Source organism: Euprymna scolopes, chromosome 29, assembly GCF_053919585.1.
Source record: "Euprymna scolopes isolate OS-2025 chromosome 29, ASM5391958v1, whole genome shotgun sequence".
Classification (NCBI taxonomy): Eukaryota; Metazoa; Mollusca; class Cephalopoda; order Sepiida; family Sepiolidae; genus Euprymna; species Euprymna scolopes.
Genome location: NC_136510.1, coordinates 115560509 through 115580525, shown reverse-complemented (window position 1 = coordinate 115580525; position 20017 = coordinate 115560509). Strand labels below are relative to the sequence as shown.

At 36.4% G+C, this 20017-nt stretch overlaps 2 protein-coding genes across 3 annotated transcripts in view; one reads left to right on the top strand and one right to left on the bottom strand.

Moving 5' to 3' along the window:
* Positions 1-9891, top strand: part of LOC145252846 (opioid growth factor receptor-like protein 1) — a 112352-nt gene extending 102461 nt beyond the window's left edge. For both annotated transcript variants that reach the window (XM_080112859.1, XM_080112858.1), the window contains 2 exons: positions 1925-2055; positions 8864-9891. In XM_080112859.1, coding sequence (XP_079968985.1) covers positions 1925-2055; positions 8864-9089 — 357 coding nt within the window. In that variant the 3' untranslated portion in view covers positions 9090-9891. The remainder of the gene's footprint in view (positions 1-1924; positions 2056-8863) is intronic.
* The window catches only part of LOC145252847 (BLOC-2 complex member HPS5-like), an 84561-nt gene that overhangs the window by 15895 nt on the left and 48649 nt on the right, over positions 1-20017 (bottom strand). The gene's annotated exons all lie outside the window — the stretch shown is intronic.

Sequence of the window (20017 nt, the reverse complement as noted above, 5' to 3'; positions counted from 1 at the left end):
ACACACTCACATTCATGTGCATACACACACGCTAACGTACACACATGTACGCACATATACGCGCACATGGGGAACGTCACTTCCCCTGAAAGGAATTCTAGACATGCACAGTCAGAACACTCACCCCGATATAAAAGTCAACAACACCATTCAACTTCCTTTTTTCTTCCCTTTTTGCCTGGTTATGTCAATCAGGCAAGTTCGCGTCCACAGCTCTTGACTTGAAGACTTTTCCACGTGGACGACTGCTATCATGAACGCACAGTTTTGCTGAGGTCAACTTTCTCTCTCTCTCTTTCCATTTCTACATGTTGGACTGCCATTTCTCGTCCTTTACTTAATTCCTTTCTTTTCCACGCGTGTAATCGTCAGTGACTGAATGAACATTTGTTCCAACTAAACTTTTTATTTTCAACAGAAAATAAACAACATGTTTATTTTATCCAGCAATTGAGTTTTGTTTCCTTCTTTCCATTCGTTTCATTATTTTCTTTTGTAGTGAGTTAAGATATTTATATCCTGACCCCCAACAAAGCCAAGCTAAGTTATTCTTCTAACTATTCAAATAAGTTTTTATATTAATTTTTGTTCAAGTTGTTAATTTTTTTACTCGAAAATAAAATTAGTGTAAAGGTTGTCGCTAAAGAACAAAATGAAATATAGTGGTCTCAAAAGATCCATAGTTTAGCCTCGATACACACTCAAAAAGTCGAACAGTAAATAAAATACCTGTTGATCATTATATTTTTGCATGAGTTTTGACATTGTATTTGGAATTGAAAGAGCACTTTTAAGTAAGTAAAATAAAACGTATCCAGTTAGGTAGAAGAGTCGATTCTGACAGTGCTGGCAGCCAAATCTGTTTGCACTAAAAGAAAATGCTGACGGTTATAAAAACCTTAAAAAAAGAAACAATGTAGTTGTGTGCCCATGTGTTATTATTACAAGTAGAAAGTATCAAGTGAGGTTTGCCACCCAGCTCTTCAATAAATATAATGAATGTATCCAGTATTCAATATTTGTATCTACTTTAAAAGGCTGCAAAACCACCAGCGACTACAGTGAAGAAGAATAACTGGAAGCAGAGTAAAATGTGTGTTAATGTGTTTTAAGAATGTATTCTGGAATGAGTAAATTAGTACTGCCATTGAAGGAATTGACAAATAAGTAGGTTGGATAGCTATGTTCGATGTTCGTTCTAGTAAAATCTATGTTCAGTATGTAAACATGTACCTATTAAATGACATAAGTGAAATGTATTATCTTTTTGATTTATATAAGAGAATGGTTTTATTAGGCAGATCATCTACTGACACCATATTGTTTATTATCGGGCGTTCAAAAAAAACATTCCATTAATCCAGTATATGCCTGGAGCAGCTAATCAAATTGTCCGGTGTTTAATAGTGATAATGTAAGGAAGCAGTTAGTATTTACATATAGTAGACGTAATGGGTTAATGTTAAAGTATAAAATGAAAAAATAATAGCGGTCAGACCATCAATGTTTATGAAGTTAATTTAGCAAAGTATCCGTTCTCGTCTGGGAATGTTAAAGTAGATATTTTAAACAGAGTGACATTACCTACCTTTTCAAATTGTAACTATTTTGGGAGAGTTATTCCAACCAGACATACATTGAGGAAAATGAATTAAATCAAATGAAAATTATTGGATTTCTGTTTGTATTGCTATGTTTTTTCTACAAGGAAAAAATCGTCGCTGTTTTATTAATATAGAAGAAGATAGAATAGGCATACTAAGTTATAATTTGCTCATTTTTAATCTATTAATAAGAATAAGTTATAATTTGCTGATTTCGAATTTACTAATAATTTGCTGATTATTAATAATGAAAGTTACAAGTTGTCGAATTTTCATTTATTGATAATGATAAATTATAATTTGCTGATTTCAAATTTCAGATGATCAAACATTGCAAACAAAGTGTCATGAGAGCTTTTGCAATGATGCTTGATTTCTATGGAATGAAATTGGAAGATAACACAATTAATTTGGCACCAAATCATAAGGAACGCCTAAAAAAGATAACATCGTAAGTATAATTCATATTCACCCAAGAAAAAGAAAAGAAATTCACCGATCATAAGAAGTAGAATATGTCCTTTCTTATTTTTCTCCTCCTGTCTCCTTTTGATTCCTTTTCTTTTACTCTTTCTTTTTGTTTTTACCTATCCTTTTTTATCTGTCTTTTTCTGCTTTTTGTTTGTGTTTTCTTATTTCTTGCTTCTTTCCTTCTTGCTTCTACTTTTTCTTTTTTCTTTCTTTCTTCTTTTGGGCTGTGCCCTACTTGCTCACATAACTGGAGTGATTTTTCTTTTCTATCCTTTTTATCTTTTTTCTACACTTTTTTATTTTTCATTTTCTTTTCCTTTTTCAATTACAACAGGAGGAATGGTTTTTCTTCTTTTAGTGTTCATTTTCTTTTTTTTTTTTTCATTTCTTTGGTGAAACAATAAAATTCATTCAAAACTTCCCATTCTCTTTCTCTTGTGAATCTGTCTTTATTGTGATACTACTATGGCCTGTGCAGCAGGCGACGCCATACAGAATTTTTGCTTGCAACCCCACTCTGACATATCATCCTGGCATGGTGCAATTGTGAAAGGATCTGGGTATTTTAAGAATCTATTGTTTTAACTTACTCACACACACACACACACACACAAGGAATATATGCAACAAGAATTATAATACTTCCTTAGTCCTTAATTCCTTAATCTACTCCAAATGAATAAAAAACATATATGAATATATATATATATATGACTACTTCATTTAATCACATAAATTAATATATGAAAGTATTATTTTATGCGTAAACTTTAAGTATTTAATTCAACAGTGCTCAATACATAAGTAGAGCTAGGTAGTAAGTTATAAAAATATATATGGCAATTAAGTTACATAGAATATTCGGGTTTGTATTACTGTACACATAGATTCGAAAAAGTTGTCAAAAAACAAATATAGAACAAATAAATGTTATCAAAGGCAAGATAAGTTACTTTTCTACCTAACTGGATATAATTCACGTGTTTTTATTCAGTGTAACATGTTTATTCAGCTCGAAAAACATGCAATGTTTACCGATGTATTGGAAAATTCAAAATGGCAGCCGACTGTCTCTCGGAGAGGGTACGTTTGGGAAAAGGTATTATAAATAATAAACTAGACAAAATACTGTTAGAAAACAACCGAATACATGTCAACTTATGTCACGGTAACATATATTGAGCGAATTTCTAACAGTATTTTGTCTAGTTTATTATTTATAATACCTTTTCCCAAACGTACCCTCTCCGAGAGACAGTCGGCTGCCATTTTGAATTTTCCAATACATCGGTAAACATTGCATGTTTTTCGAGCTGAATAAACATGTTACACTGAATAAACCCACAAAAAATATATCCAGTTAGGCAGAAAAGTAACTTATCTTGCCTTTGATAACATTTATTTGTTCTATATTTGTTTTTTGACAACTTTTTCGAATCTATGTGTACAGTAATACAAACCCGAATATTCTGTGTTTCACCCACACTAGGATTCATCAGGCTTATGGAAAGACTTGTGCTTGTCTCATGTTTTTATATATGCACCTTCTATTGAGAATTTAATTAGCCAATCAGATTCCTAGTTTCCACCACTCCCTTCCTAATCAGCCAATGGGCAGGCACTTACAGGACAAAGGCCCATAGTTTACCTTGGATTCACCCCTTTGTGTGTACTTTTTTAGCGGGAAGCGTAGATATACAATGATTTGACCTATTTTAAACCTAGTTATAGTTAAATGTGTATGTGTTTTTTTTATTATGTTAGTTTATATATATATATATGTGTGTGTGTGTGTGTGTGTGTGTATGATAATTTATGTATATGTATGTTTATTTTATTTATTTATTTTCTATTGTTAGTGTTAATTTTAAAATTATTTTGTATCACTATCCTAGAGTAAAGTTTATCCTGTGTACAAAGTTATTTGCTATTTCTCTCCTACAGTTTAATAGATGTTGGGGTTCTTTAAAGTATACATAGTAAATTTTTCATGAAGGCATAGATCGTCTAGGTCTCTACCTGTGTTTGCTTATCTTACTATTTTCCATTCAACTACCGGTGAACATCCGCTTTCTTTGAGTTCTCAGTATTTGTTTGCTAGTATTGTTTTCATTCAGTGTTTTTTTATTTTTGAACCTACTTTTGTGGTCATAATATCGGGTTTTGAAATCTAAGGAAGTCACACCTACATAATATTTCCTGTTATTCGGGTTTTCTTTCACAAATATTGTGGCCTTGTAAACTATGCTTTTGGTTAGACATTTATTTTGAAATGGCATAGAAGAGGTGGCTGCAACTGCCACAGATGATAGTAGGGGGATGCACAGGTTGTTGACCTCCAGCTTTTATTCGAGCTGTTTTTGTTTCCTCTTTTTGTATTCTGTTATTTTCAAATATTTCAGTGTTTTCATATATTTTTCTTCTCCAGCTCTCCCTATTGGCTGTATTGACTTTCCAGTTGTTTGTGTCAATTTTGGTCGCTGTAAGAGTAGATTTCTGCAGATCATTAAAACGGTGTTCTGGTGTGCGGTTATAAATTGATCAAAAGTTGGATTTTCAGACATCCAGAGGCAAACTGGGTACTAGAGAACGTTTCTCATGAAGTCGGGCACCACTGTTGCATCACAGTTTAGTAACACTGAGAAGTGTTCTTGCCATCTGGCAAGGATATCTTTAGGTTCAGTGAGCTCTGTGATGTTATCAGCTACTTTTAGAGAGGCATTAAAGATTCTGACAAGACAATATATCTCTTTGACACCAGAGAAGAGCTTCTCATATTGCGGATGTCTGTGTGATGCTGAATCTCTTCTGCTTTTTTCCCCACCAGCGGTTTTATATCTTATGGAGCTCTTTCTAACATTTGGCCTTTAGCAGATAGAAATTAGTTTTGAATTTAAGGTGTGCTTCATGCTCAATCTTTGCTCTTCATTTGTTTTCTATTAAATTTGTAATTGTTGTCATCAAACCAGTTTTGATGTTGTTTTTTAATATGTCCTAGTGTTTCTGTAGCAGCCTTGCTCATAGATTCTCGGAGAGAGAGCGAGCCATTCATTGGTGGTATGATTGATTGGATTTGGCAATTTGCTCTGCATTGTTTCTGCATATGTTTTAGCCACAGTTGGGTTTTTCAACTTTTGAGTGTTTAGTTTCTTTGCATTTGGCTGTTGTATATGAGGACGTCTTTGAACTGATATATTAAGCTTTGTTATTAATAAGCAATGGTCAGTCCAACAATCATCTGCTCCTAGCATGGAGCGTGTGATTAGGACATTTTTGCAGTCTCTCAGGCAGACGATGGAGTAGTCCAATATGTGCCAGAGCTTAGAGCGAGGATGCCTCCAGGTGGTCTTTTGTCTGGTATGGAGTTGAAAGATGATATTTGTAATGAGAAGTTCATGCTCGGCACACAAGTTACGAAGGTGGAGTCCATTGTTATTACATTTTCCATAACCCCTATTTCCAATAAAAGGGCTCCATGATGTTTAGTCCTTCCCCACACAGGTGTTAAAATCTCCAAGTATGATTAATTGATCCCTTGAGGAAATGAAGGAGATAAGCTCATTTAGTTGTTGGTAGAACTCTTCCTTAGTTGTGTCTCCTTCAGATCTTCACTTATACTATTTCTGAACTTATTTTATATCTCTTGCTGTTTACATTATTCTTTGCATTTTGATACTGAAATTTTACTTTAAAGATTTTCTTCCCATTATTATTACCATTATTAATCAATATAATTATTATTAAAAATTATCATTATCAATTATCATCCATATTGCAGTCCCTAACCTGTTTGTCCCTCACTATCTTCTATTTTTAATTATTATTATTACAATTAGAGTAGATAATTATATCCAAGCATGGAGATAAATTAATTATATACATTTTGAGATTTTATTATTACTAACATGGGTGCCCGGCATTGTCCGGGTGTTTGGAGGTGTGTGTTCAGCATAAAAAAATTTTAAAAAGTGGTAGTAAGAAGACAGGCTCGAACCACAAAGGAGGAAAAGAACGGGAAAAAAACCCTGACATCTTTGCTGTTACAACCACTGCCAAACTGGAAGTGACATAGGTTTTAATTAAGGCTAGAGAATCGAAAGGAGAGGATGACTTTCGAAAATATCGGCAAAAAAAGTGCCCCTCCCCCCTGTAGAAAAGTGTCCTGTTTAAGGTGAAGATATTAATGTTTTAGCCAGTTTTTCGATATTTGTCATCTGAAAGATCGAACTTCAAAACGATACTGATCTTGTAAAAATCCGTCACCTCTGTTGAAAGTTTTAGGCAGACATGCAAACATACATACATACACACATACATTTATATATTGGTAACTCAAATTTTCGACCCAAATCCATTAAAAAGTTTGCCCTATCTCTGAATACACTATATGTAAAATTTCAAATGTTTAAACCAGAAATTGTCTGAGTAATTTGGTAGAGACCGCAGCGGTCAATTTTTTTAACTTTGACCCCTATTATGACCCCTTAATATTTATTGTTTTAGGCTCAAATCAAATTAAGTTAGATCCCTGTCCAAGGAACATATATCTAAAATTTCAAGTGTTTAGATCCAAAATTGTAGGAGGAGTTCGGTAGAGTTCTCAAAGGTCAAATCATTGAACTGTGACCCCTTAACAGCCAAATTTCTGGTCGAAAACCGATTACAAAGATTTTCCTAAATCTCAATACCCTGTATATCAAATTTCGAGTCTATAGACTTAAAATTGACAGTTATTCTGTAGGGAAATGTACACCGAAAGACAGACACACACACACACACACACACACACTTCCACTTTCAGAGATATATAGATTATTATTATTATTATTATTATTGCTATACAACTTCCAAAGCTTCAAGTAGTAAATAAAGAAAAAGGTTATTTGAGAAGAGGAAGTGAAAGTGGGGGAGTGGATGGGGATGGGGACAAGTAGGATGGAGAAAGACATGCTTTAGAATCACCACCAATAAATTATTTATGGTTTTCTCCTCTTTATTCTTCCTTATTTCCTTCTTTCCATTCTTCCTTTCTTTCTTGTTTTTTTTTCTTCTTTTCTCTCTTGCGTCTTTTCATTTTCTTCCCTATCTCTTAACCTCTTTACTAATGTATGTAGGGATCATAGTGGTGGGGCAGGCATGTACAAGAGGGAAACAAGGTGTACACTTTCTGACCACATAAAAAATCGTAGTTAAATTAAAAGCATTTTTATAACTGAATAACTTTGATTAAATCTAAAACCCCTTTTAGCATAGACTAGTGGGGATGCCCAGCGTTGCCTGGATGTTTATAGGTGCGTGTTGAGTAAAAAGAAAAAAGTTGTAGTAGGCAGGTAGACTCAAACCCGAACCTGGATGCAAGGGTGGAAAAGAAAGCGTGAAAAAACCTGACATCTTACTGCTCAGCCACGACGGGACAAGAACTGAAAAGCATTCTAATTTAACGATTAAAAAGTTAAGTGGCAGGTGCATAAATTTAATGAGGTCAAACATCACGCCATAGGGGAATGAAATCATGCACTTAACTTTGGCTGCAAGCCAGTTTCTGCATATTTGTTTGTTTCCCCCAAAGATGTTGAGGAAAACCTGCGCCCCCACAGAAAAAGGAGTGTCCAAATGAATAGTAATTGTCTGATGTGATGGGTTTCCCCACATTCATCAAAGCTCATTGCTTTTCTGGACATCCCTGGCATTCATGCCGGGGAGAGTCATTTGCTACAGATTCAGTTTCGCTTATATAAGGAAAAGCCAAACAAACATGTGGAGAGTAAAAATAGCATGAAAATACCATGTAAAAGTCGCTCAAATAAAAGACAGGCACGATCTCATTTCCTAAATTGGAGATATTATAATCTAGCGATTATATAAAAAGTTCTAAGAATGAGTGCCCCCGCTTCCCAAGCTTTTAGCAAACATACAAAAAATATGCCCACATGCACACAAACACACACACATTTTCACTTTTATATTATAGATATGTGAAATTCGCATTCCTCTGATGATTGAACCTATACACACTAGCATGTTTATTATTTATGGTAGTTTATCACACATCCTACAATAATATTCTTTATAGTCTTGCATTATTTCTATCTCATTCTTTAACACCACCGACCCCTATACTTTCCCATTTATTTCTATATCTCAACACAGACACTAATCCGCACCCCTATAGGGTCTCATTTACATACAACAAAATTATATTTTTCACATTTTTATGGGACCTCCTGACATTGACTCCCTGTGACAATGAAGACCTGATATAATCAATGAAAACTTTACTTTCATAAGTTGTATCGCCTGAAGAGGTCGCTAGTTACTAGTAACTAGCTGACCAAAACATGCTCATGACTGTGTAGCAACATATTACTGCTTATGTAAAATCAAAGAAAGAGTATACCCTGCTCTACTTCAGTATTGAGCACTCTTGTATCTTGTATTAACTTTGTTAAACTTCATTGGTTACTTAACCTCTGGAAAACAATAACCTCAGATTATATATATATATATATATATATATATATATATATATATATATATATATATATATATTTATATATATTATATCTGGTTCACTCAATCTCACTTGTTCCTCTCTCTCTCTCTCACTTTTTCCTTAGCTTTTTTCTTTATTCTCTTAATCTCTCTTTCTTTGTCTCTCTTGCTGTCCTCTCTCTTTAGACTTCCACCCCTTCTCTCATTTTCACCTTCCATTTTTCTTTATTGCCAATCACCCCCTCTTTCCACAAATAATCGTCAGCGTCTCTTTTTTTTTCTTTTATATTTTACAGGCATAGAAAGTATTATTACGTAATTTCCAGAATCCTTTCTCTTTTGAAAGAACTTGGTGAGCAGGAATTAATGATAACTTGGTTAAAATTCCTTGCTGATCTAATTCAGAAAAATCATTTGGATAAAGATGCAAAAAGCAGCTTCAATTCTTATTGGATCAAAGCTTTGGACAAGAATGGTTTTGATGCTGTCAAAGGATATATCAATCAAATCAACAGAAACTAATCAGACTCTCTCCGTCTCTCTCTCTCTCTCTCTTCCTCCGAAAATGGCAGGGCTTATATTCATGGCAACTTTTGAGCCATAAGAAGAACTACAGAAAATTTTTTAGAGTTTTAATTCTTTAAAGTTGTTGTCTTTGTAAATATTTAATTTCCCCTAAGTTTATTTTATGAGCTTTGAAAACTGATTCAAGGAAAAAAATATTAACGTTTAAAATACAAATAACAGTATGTTGGTATTGTGAGCAAATTTTGACCAAATCAATTTTTAAATGTTTAAGAAATTTTCTACAAACCAAATCAAGTTGAAACTGACTTCATTTTTCGGGCTGTTGTAATATTCCTTTTATCATCATTTTTTTTTTTTTTTTTTTTTTTTTTTTTTTACTAATTAGCAACCTTGTGATCTTTTTTGTATCTAAAATTTAAATCCTGCAAAAATATATCTAGGATGAAGTGCCCAGCCATTATTACATTGGAAATCATATCTAAATTCACTAGGAATACTGTAAAGCACAAGAAAAACTATTCTGACTTAGTGTCTTCTCTAATCATTGGTCTCTAGGCTGCACTTTTTTAAAAATTCGTGCTAGTCATCATTTATTAAGGCTAAAAGCCACTCGAGGCTAGCAGGTAATGGGATTGATGTATTTTCAGTTGAATGATGAAGGATATGATAAACATAATGAACACAATGTGATTTCCATTGGGGATGGTTTATGACATGTATTTGTTGACATAGGGTTTATCCCCATGTAAAGTTGAAGAAAAAAGATTCCTGAAAATATATCATCTTTTCTTTAAAACTGGTTTCTATTTTTTATTACTTAACAGTTTATTTTATTATTACTTTCAGTAGATTTTATATTACTTTCATTTGATTTTATTTCAAAAAAAAAAATTAACAAAAGTAAAAAAGAATTAAAGATTTTTTGTTTTGCTTTTAAATTTGATTATGTGTATCATGTATTAGTTTTTAAACTGTTATGTCGTCATGGAATATAACTGATTGTTAAATGTGGAAATTACAAGAAGACATCGTTTTGGCACCAAATTATTTATTTATTTAAACAGAAAAATAGCAGAACATTAGGGCAACAGATTATGTGAAATGCTGTGTCATCCATCTTGAAAAGTCTTCCCCTTTCCATCCAGGAGAGATAACTCTTTGCTTTTCAGTTATTTCCCTTTATAACACCTCTCCTTTGAAATGTGATCATTGTAAGAAGTTTTATGTGGATCTATTTGTAAGGTTGGCGTTGGCTTACAAATTCGCTGGGTTCTTCTTGTTGGGACTTTGATGTGAGACTTACTTTGTTTATTATTTATAACTGGAACACTTTGGGGTAATTCAAATATGTCCAGTAACACATGTAAAAGAATAGCTGCATCATTTGGATGTTGCTCTGAAAGTGATGACTGACGAAGCTGATTAGTATGTCTAACCCAAATAGATGATTGTACATCTACATCATAGACGACATTGCCAGAACCGCAAAATTACTTATTAGAGGCTTGTGGTCTGTGATCAGATTAAAATGACGGGCATATAGCATTTTGTGAAATCTTTTTACAGCCTAGATAATCGCTAGAGCTTCTTTCTCAATTTGGCTATATTTTCGTTCAGTGGGTGTCAATGATTTTGATGCATGTGCAATATAATACTCAAGTAATTGAATTATGAACTATTTTAGCTCTCGGTGTGCGGTGATTCAAAAAGGGAAACCGTCTGTTGTTGAATGAGTTAAAAAGGCTGAGAAAATCTGTAAACGATGCAGAATTAATGAACCAGCCACAGTCATTCCTCTGAGGTTAACCGGACGGGCCTATGCAGTCTGCCAGCAACTCAGGGATGAACCAGACTGGAATGAAATCAAGCAAAGCCTATATACAGCGTTTGGTACAGATCCGTTTGTTGCATGGCAAGAGTTCACGAGCCGGCGACTTCACCCTAAAGAAATGGTTGACGTGTACCTAGTCGCACTACGAAAGTTATCGGTACTATTTGGTGGGGTCAACGACAAGATATTAAGCTGTGCCTTTTTAGTAAGCTTACCTGAGGAGATCAGCAAACTGTTGCGAGCATTGTCACAAATTGAGGAATTGCCAAATTCTGTAAGGAACAGGAGTCAATTGCAGCAGCAGTTAGTATTCGACATGCAGCAGTCGAACCGCATGGAGACAATGTAGATTCTCTCCCAGGTAGTAATAAGCGTATAGGCCTAGTGTGCTATAAATGTGGGGAGACCAATCATTTTGCTAAGAAGTGTCTATAGTTAGTGCACATTACTGTCAGATGTGGCGGGAGCAACCAGTCGGTATTATGATGATCAATGGCTTATCCCGAGCATGTTGTGGTGAAGGGACAGTCACGGTATGTACTGAGAAGGGTGACACCGCTAAAGTTGACGTTCTGGTGATGCAAGAAAAACCCCTTGGCTATGACATGTTGATTGGAATTGATGCAATACAAGCACTAGGAGGCGTCATAATCACAGTGACTGGAGGTGTAATGCTTGGAGAAGAGAAAGAAGTCTGTGCAGCCATATCTATTGAAAAAAAGGACTTCTGTGCTATGTTTGACGACAACGAAAAGGCATGGACGGCAAAGTGGAAATGCTGTGCAAAGTGGACGGCTGTGCAACATCATTCCAGAGTATGCAGTTTCCACAAAGAATAGGGCCGCATATGAAGAAAACTTCAGATGTGGATTGATAATGGATGGTTAATACCGTACTCACAGAAATGTCTGGGATCACCCAAAGGATTAATTCTGCTCAACACTGTTGAACAACCTACTAAAGACAAAATTTGGCCCGTAATGGATTACCAAGAATTGAATCAACATGTTGATGCTTTCACTGGAAATGCAGATATGTGCATTGCTAAACTAAGAGAGTGGCGTCAAAAAGGGAGTAATGTAGCACTGCTGGATTTGAAGAGAGCCTACCTGCAGATAGGTGTCCATGAGTCATTATGGCCATTTTAGACAGTAATAATCAAGGGAAAATGATATTGTTTGACATGTTTAGGTTTTGGCCTAAACATAGCACCCTTTATAATGACAACTATTATTAAAACCGTTTTGATGCAGGATGAGACCACAGCAAAAGCTGCTTTAGCTTACATTGATGACATCTACGTTAATGAGGATATAATGTCTTTTTTTCTTTTTTTTTATTACATTTTCACCCCAAACAAAGCACATTGTCACTTTGGTGTAAGGGGCTACTATCAGGGGCAACAACTACTGGGGTACTATGTTGGGATTTGGCCAGCAAGATGTCGGTTCACGTTACACTTAAACTTCTGCATGTCAGTACAGTTGGGGAAGCAGGGACCTGGAATGGAATTCCAGAGTCTAGCGGTTCTGGGGAAGAAACTACTGGAGTAGAAAGATCTTTTACATCTAGGGATCTCTACTGTGTGGGAGTGGGATTTAGCTGCCTGTTGGGTTTGTCGAGGGTGTCTACGTAGTGGGGGCACAAGTGTCTGCAGTTTGCCAGAGCATTCACCATTAAAATACTTGTAGAACAGGCAGAGGGATGCAACATTTCGTCGATGGGACAGAGGCTGAAGCTTAGATGCCAGTTCAGGGCCTATCAGATTGGTGACTCTCTTTTGAACCTTGTCTAGGAGCGAGAGACTAGTAGCAGATGCACCAGCACAAATGTGACAACAATACTCCATACATAGGCGAATGGTGGCCTTATAGAGGTACAGGATACTTTCAGGTGTTAGTAGTTTTCTAGCACGGTAGAGAGAAACTAGATTCTTTGCAGCGGCCCTGGCGATGCTTTCAATGTAATTGTTCCAACTCATGTTTCCTGTGAACGTTAGGCCAAGCAGTTTGAAAGATGTACTCTCAGATAAAGAGTCACTGGCCATTGCTATTGGTGGCAGAGAAGGTTTCTTGTAATTATTGAAGTAAACCAGTTTAGTCTTGGCAGCATTGAATGTGACCATCCGTTTTTGTCCACATTCCACTACAGATTGGAAGTCATCCTCTAGTGTTTTTGCCATTTCTTTAGTTATGTGTTCATTTGTTTTCCTGTCATGCCTGTTATAGAGTAGTGTCATCAGCATATATACCTATCTCAGAGGCAATTTTTTCGGGGAGGTCATGTATGAATATAGGAACAATAGAGGTCCAAGGATAGAACCCTGAGGCATTCCCACATTTATATAATATTGTTTAGATGTATGACCGTCGAGGAAAACCTGGGTTTTTCTCTTATCTAAGAAAGATTTAATTATGTTAAGTATTCTACCAGTGATACCATATGATCTGATTTTCCTGAGGAGACCCTCATGCCATACCCTGTCAAAAGCCTTAGATATATCTAGAGCTACCGCTCTACCCTCCCCTGCTTTGTCCAGTGAATGGTATATACGTTCAGAGATTACAGTGAGGATGTCTGCTGTGGAACGGGCTTGTCTAAATCCATATTGTTGGTCAGTCAGAAGTTTGGCATCTGTAAGGTGATGGACTAGAATTTGGTTAATTATGGTCTCAAATATTTTGGCAAAAAGTGGGAGGAGGCTAATAGGGCGATAATTTGATGGGTCAGTTCTTTCGTCAGAATTCTTGAATACTGGTACCACAGAAGCAGTTTTCCAACAGGTCGGAAAGCAAGATTCATTAAGGCATTTGTTGTAGAGTTTGGAGAGAACTGGAGCTACTTCGGTTGAGCACTTTTTAATAGCACAGCTGGGATGAGATCGGTTCCACATGTTTTTGAAGTGTCAAGGTTTTTTATGATAGCATGCACCTGAGCAGGGGTAATTTTTAGATCGTCTAGCATGGCATGTGTTCACAAAAGAAATTCAGGCAGGGGCTGGTTGAAAGGGTCCAGTGTGGAGTTTGAGGCAAACCGACTGGCAAGCATATTAGCTTTGTTGGTTGCTGAGCAAACAACCTCATGATTGTTGGTTAGTGGGGGAATCGTTGACTGCCCATTATTTATTACATTGTTGTAGATTTTCCAGAAGTCACGCGTTCCTAATTTTTGTGCTTCTATGCGTTTTTTAGTGGTTTCAGTAAATTCTCTCTTGGCGGTCGCTATTTCTTTCTTAACGTTACTTCTAGCTTCCATATACTTCTGTCTGTTTGAACCGGACTTATGTCAGTTAAATCTGCAGTATGCATGCTGTCTTTGAGCAATGGCAGTTGCGCAAGTCGAAGTAAACCATTGGGGAGAGTGGGGCTTGCTATAAAATTTACGCATGTGCTTCAATAGCAGTTTTGAACCGTTCAGTGGTCTCATTTGCGCACTGTTCAGCTGGAAGAGAAAAAATATTTTCCCATGGGGCATCTCTGATAAGATCTCTGATGGCTTCCCAGTCAGCCTTTTTATAATATCTCGTTGTTTTGAGCACTGGCTCTTCAGTTTTGGGTCTAGAGTTTAGGGCGATTTTGACCATTATCACTGAATGATCAGCGTTCCCGAGTGGGCTGTCAGCATTTGTTATACAATCCTCGAGAACTGTGGTCAGAAACAGATCTAGAAGTGATGCGTGTTGTTCTTGCTTGTCAGGGAAACAGGTCGGAAATGTAACCATTTGTGATAGGGAGTGAGATATAGCGAAGCTATGTGTTGTGCTGCCCGCTGCATCTGTGTAAGTAGAGAATCCAAGCCAGTTTTTGTGGTGGACATTAAAGTCACCAAATACATGTACTTGTGCGCTAGTGTTGAGGAAGAGTGCTGTGTCTATGCTGTCAGAGACTGTTTATTATTTTGCAGTTCTGGGTCGAGGAAGAGCAGTAGAGAAAATAAAAGTAGCTAATGTTATGTTGTATGTTAAGCACATAAAGGCTTCATCGTCCGATTCTAGGTTTGTTTCTCTAGTCAGGGGGAGAGTATTACGAATGTAGACTCCAAGTCCGTGCATATGTCTGTCAGAATCCTTACGGCAGAGTGGGAGATATCCAGGCATGTTAAAGTAGTTAGAGGGGATGGAGGAGTGTAGGTTAGTCTCACTTAGTGCTAAGATATCCGGGGTGTTTGTTAGGAGAAATGCTTCAACATCAGCTAAATTACTTCTAAGCCCACGGATGTTCGTAAATGCAAGCCTCAAGGGAGATGTCAGGTTGTTTTTTTTTTTTAGTTTGGGCCTAGTTTTAGCGTAATTTTTTATTGTACTGCCATTTTTTTAAGAGTTTCAGTTTAGGTAAGGGATGCTGAACAAGTGATTATGCAGAATACCAGACATGCAACACAAGCAGACCATCAGTTGTCCTGCCATCTACTTGGATTGTGGCCTCGGGATAGCCCACCGGGGATGAGTGCAGGGTCCCTTTCCATGTGCGACATGGCACTACAAACAACCCGATATTATACAACTGTTGATGGAGCAGCCGCTCTAAGCACTACCAAAGAGTTAGGGCACCTGTACTACCAGTCGGGAACAGCAGCCAGGAACTCTCTATCCAATACCCTCAACCCATCAGACGATGGTCAACCCAATCTATTTGTACTGGCATTATGGCATTCAAGCACTCCCAAATGTCCAGTTTAGGGATGGGATGTGTCGGTAGTGGGGAAAAAGGCGTTCATTGCCCTAGTCAGGAAACAAGATCGACCACTAAAGGACTGTTGACTCCCTGTGATTCGACCTCTAAGCCTTGCTAATAGGCAAAGAAGGAGTATGGGAGCCAGCGATAGACAGTGCCTATCTACTCCTTAAGCAGTTTAGGTTTGCAGACCGGTAATTTGTTTGAGTCACCAGCTCTAGGAAGGTTATCATCCAAGACTGGAGAGGCCTTCCTTCCCTTAGGTTTAGCTTCAGAGTTTTTGTTCTCCTAGACGGATGACCTGGGAAGATCTACGTGTCCATCAGTACCAAGAGTGTTTTCCCCATACCTGGGTCCTAATCCAGGTATTTCTGCGCCCCCACGTTGGTGATTAATGGTAACGGGTTAGTTTATAAGGGTTATATATCAACTGGAAAATTATACTCCTCAAAGTGATTACAGGGCATTGCTATTTCATTGTTTGTTACTGGAGGAGGGGCTGAGTAAGAGTTCATACAGTGGAAGCAGCTATATTTGCAAACAGGTCTGTTAGAAGGAGTTAACATGGTTTGTTTTTTCCTTTAGGTTACAAAAAAAAAAATTTCCTTTTCTTATTTTTATGTTGACTTAGGAATAGGATAATGCATGGCAGAATGGTATGGTATTACAAATTAACTAGAAAAAATTGTACAAGCTCTGGATAGTTTAGATAGCAGGAGGGTTAATTTGTATATTCAATAGATACAAGTAACCTCATTTTTGATATGAAGTACATTACAGTACAGGTATAATTGGGAGTAAATTATATGCTATGTCATATACAGTATGTATAGTACAATAAATAGATATATGGGTATATTTCCAGTAGATGCGAATATATGGAGATTGTAGGTATTAAGTAGGTTACCATTTCTAATGAAGATATCTTCAGCTTTCATTAAAAAATCAGGAAGTTGTATTTTGCATTATAGAGTATCGGTTCAGTTTTTGTATTTAACATTGCTAAGCTAAGGAAGGGACAGCTATTGCTATGTAATATAGATCATGGTATATCTAAGTACAGCTTGAGGTGGAGGACAACTGGTATTGAGTAGGAATTGATGTAACGCATTATGAGAGCAAGCATTTTTTTGACCCTGACAGATTGTGGCCCGACACATTTCACGATATGGCACCTGTTGACACGACAGGATGCATCTAGCATTATATGACAGTTGAGAGCTGTCTTTTTTGAACGTGGTGCCCCGCTTGAAATTCTGACTGATAACGCCACTACGTTTCGATGTCAAGAATTTCAGAAATTCATGCAGGAATGGGCGATTAGAATGCATTACCGATGTGCATATTTTCCCAAAGGTAAGGGTATAGCGGAGCGGTGTCACCGCACCATCAAAAGTATTGCAACCAGGACACAGTGTTCTATTCCAGAAGCTGTGTACTGGTATAATGTGACACCAAAAGACAATGCAACACCAGAAACTGCACCAGCTAATGGGATTTACCACTATGAACAGCGTGTAAAAGGAATTGATGTCACACCATCAGTGGTTATCGTTGTCAATACACCATATCAAGTGGGGGATTATGTTTGGGTAAAACCCTCAAATGCTGGGTGCACTGTAAAATTTTGCAGAAGAAAAATAGATAAAATTATAAGTCCTCAGACCATGTTGATTGATGGTGTACTACGTCACATAAAAGATATCCACCCCTGTTATACCTCTTCTGATTCTGAGGATGATGAGGAAGATCACATACTGTTCAGGGATGATCCTGATCGCCTACTGCCCCTTCAGGTGAGCATAGAAACACTACCTACAGAACCAGATGAGGGAATGATGGAACATATTGGTGGCAATAGTGATGAGAACGATGGACACGAGAAAGTAATACCACCAGTTCCTCATCAAAGTACCCGAGAAAGACAAATACTGCCCACCCTCCATGATTGTGAAACTCCGCCTATAGTACCATGAGAGGGGATGATGGAACATACTGAGGAAGATGGAACCAAGGAAGTGATGCCTCCTATTCTTCGAAAGAGTACCCGACAAAGACGGATACTGCCCCCTTGCCCTGATTGTGAAACACCGCATATGGAACCACGAGAGAGGATAATGGAACAGACTGGTGGCAATAATGGTGGTAATGAGGAAGATAGCAATGAGGAAGTGTTGCCCCCGATTCTTCGAAGAAGTACCCGACAAAGACAACTGCCTCCCTGCCCTGTGTGTGATCATGAGATCAGTGGGGAGTGTAGGGAAACGCGTGACTTACCTAACTAGCACGTGTGCATAATTCAACGGGTTGGTCATGGAACGAAATGAATGAAGAAGAAAGAAACAAAAATGTCTGCCTTATCCCTTTATATGCCTGCAATGTTACCACCTGATATGCAGATGAGATGCTCCTGGTTGGAAATAAAAGAGGGTTGATTTTTCAGAGAGCACATTCATTTGGAAGTTGGAAGTTTGGAGAACAGTGTCAAACTTACCTAAGAAATTATTGATGTGAAGGGCAGAAGAAATAACACTCAAGTTATTGAATTATACATTTTTAAACATATTTTTCCATCGGTCAAACCAAACGGAAAATATCTGTTTTAATTCCGGATTGAATTGAAAATCTGTGATAGAATTTATAATATTATCAAAGGAGTAAAGTCAATCGTGTCTGAAATTGAAACGTTAATATTTCTATTAATTTGTTTTGTGCCTTAAGATATTGTTCTTGCTGACTTCTAAGTATCATTTCCACTAAATTTGGATCCATGACGAAGAAATAATGCAGTTGTTTTTTGTTTGTTTGTTTGTTTGTTTGTTTGTTTGTTTTGTGCTATGCACAAAAGGGAAAAAGAGTTTTTTTTCGAAGATTGGATTTTTTTTTTTTTTTTCTAAGGTACCATGTGGTTCGTCCGACCGGGTCTTGTTTTTCTAAGGTACCATGTGGTTCGTCCGACCGGGTCTTGTTTTTTTTTTTTTTTTCCAAGTTCATCTCATCCTCGTCGCCAAATCTGTTATGTCGACATGGAATATAACATTTAACATGTGAGAATTACAAGAAGACATCGTTTTGGCACCAAATTATTTATTTATTTAAACAGAAAAATAGTAAAACGTTAGAGCAACAAATTATGTGAAATGCTGTGTCAGCCATCTGGTAAAGTCTTCCCCTTTCCCATCCAGGGGAGATAACTCTTTGCTTTTCGGTTATTTCCCTTTATAACAAAAACATTTCATTTATTGTCAGAGAAGAATCAATATGAACTTCTGATTAAAACTATTTCATTTGTATTTAAAAGTTTTTTTTTTTTTTAAATCATTTTTCTAATAAGTTTTATAATTATTTCTCTAATGAGTTTAATTTGTTTTACTAGTTCATTTAAAATAGAAGAACATGTTTTTTTTATTAAACAAAGCAAAGATTTTCTGATTTTCACAATAAAATAAGAAATAGTCTTACAAATAAATTTTTTTAATCCATCATTAAAACTTACATTTAAAAAGTTTAATTTCTTGAGTTTTTTGTATTATTTGTATTATTCTTGCCGGAATTTATCTTGCTTCCAGATAAATTCGACGCTAAAGTAACTAAGCTGAAAAAAAAAGCACGAAACCAAAGAGGGGGGGGGTAAAGAATAAAATATAAATGTCTTGCTTTGGAATGAAGAAGAAACTTTATTTACAATAAGTTGCAAATTTTTCCCTTTGTGGGCATTAAACTTAAACGCCAATGTAACATATGAAAAAAGTAACATGTAAAGAAAAAATAACAACACTGCTGGTTCTTATAAAGAAGTTGTGAGTATCCAAACGAATACAACAAGAATATACAAAATAGTAGTATCTCCCATTCACACTCGCATATGAAACCAATTTCAGGAGCGTACTCACAATTGAAAGCCTGTCAGGCAAGTGGCCTTTTTCTATTTTTTTGTTTAAAGTTCTTTTAGAATTTTCCTTCCCTCCATGCTGCATGAAAACTGTAGATACACATGTATTACAGGAGCAAGACCTTGTCGCTTGTCCAGATAGGAAATTTCATAATACCTTGTCACATAAAAGGTATTTTCTTTAAATTCCACTCCTTGTAAAATAATAATAAAGTAAATATGTGCAGGACCATAGTCACGTAAATAGTTTACAGAAGCCTATCTCATCACAGCCGGGTATTAATTTCTTGCCAGGTTTTACTTCTTTCAAGGAGGGCTCTTCAAAATTCCATTTTCAGCGCCGGGCAATGAACACATTCACTCTCCACGACTGCAGAATTTCAAAAAGGACGAAATACGCGCTGAGCTCGTGACGTCATTACAGAGCTAGCATTTCTTTTTTCTCCAAATTGAAGGGAGTTTCGTACAAACCGAAAATATACGAAACTAAAAAGCATAATGGATACAAAATACAAAAAATCGTATA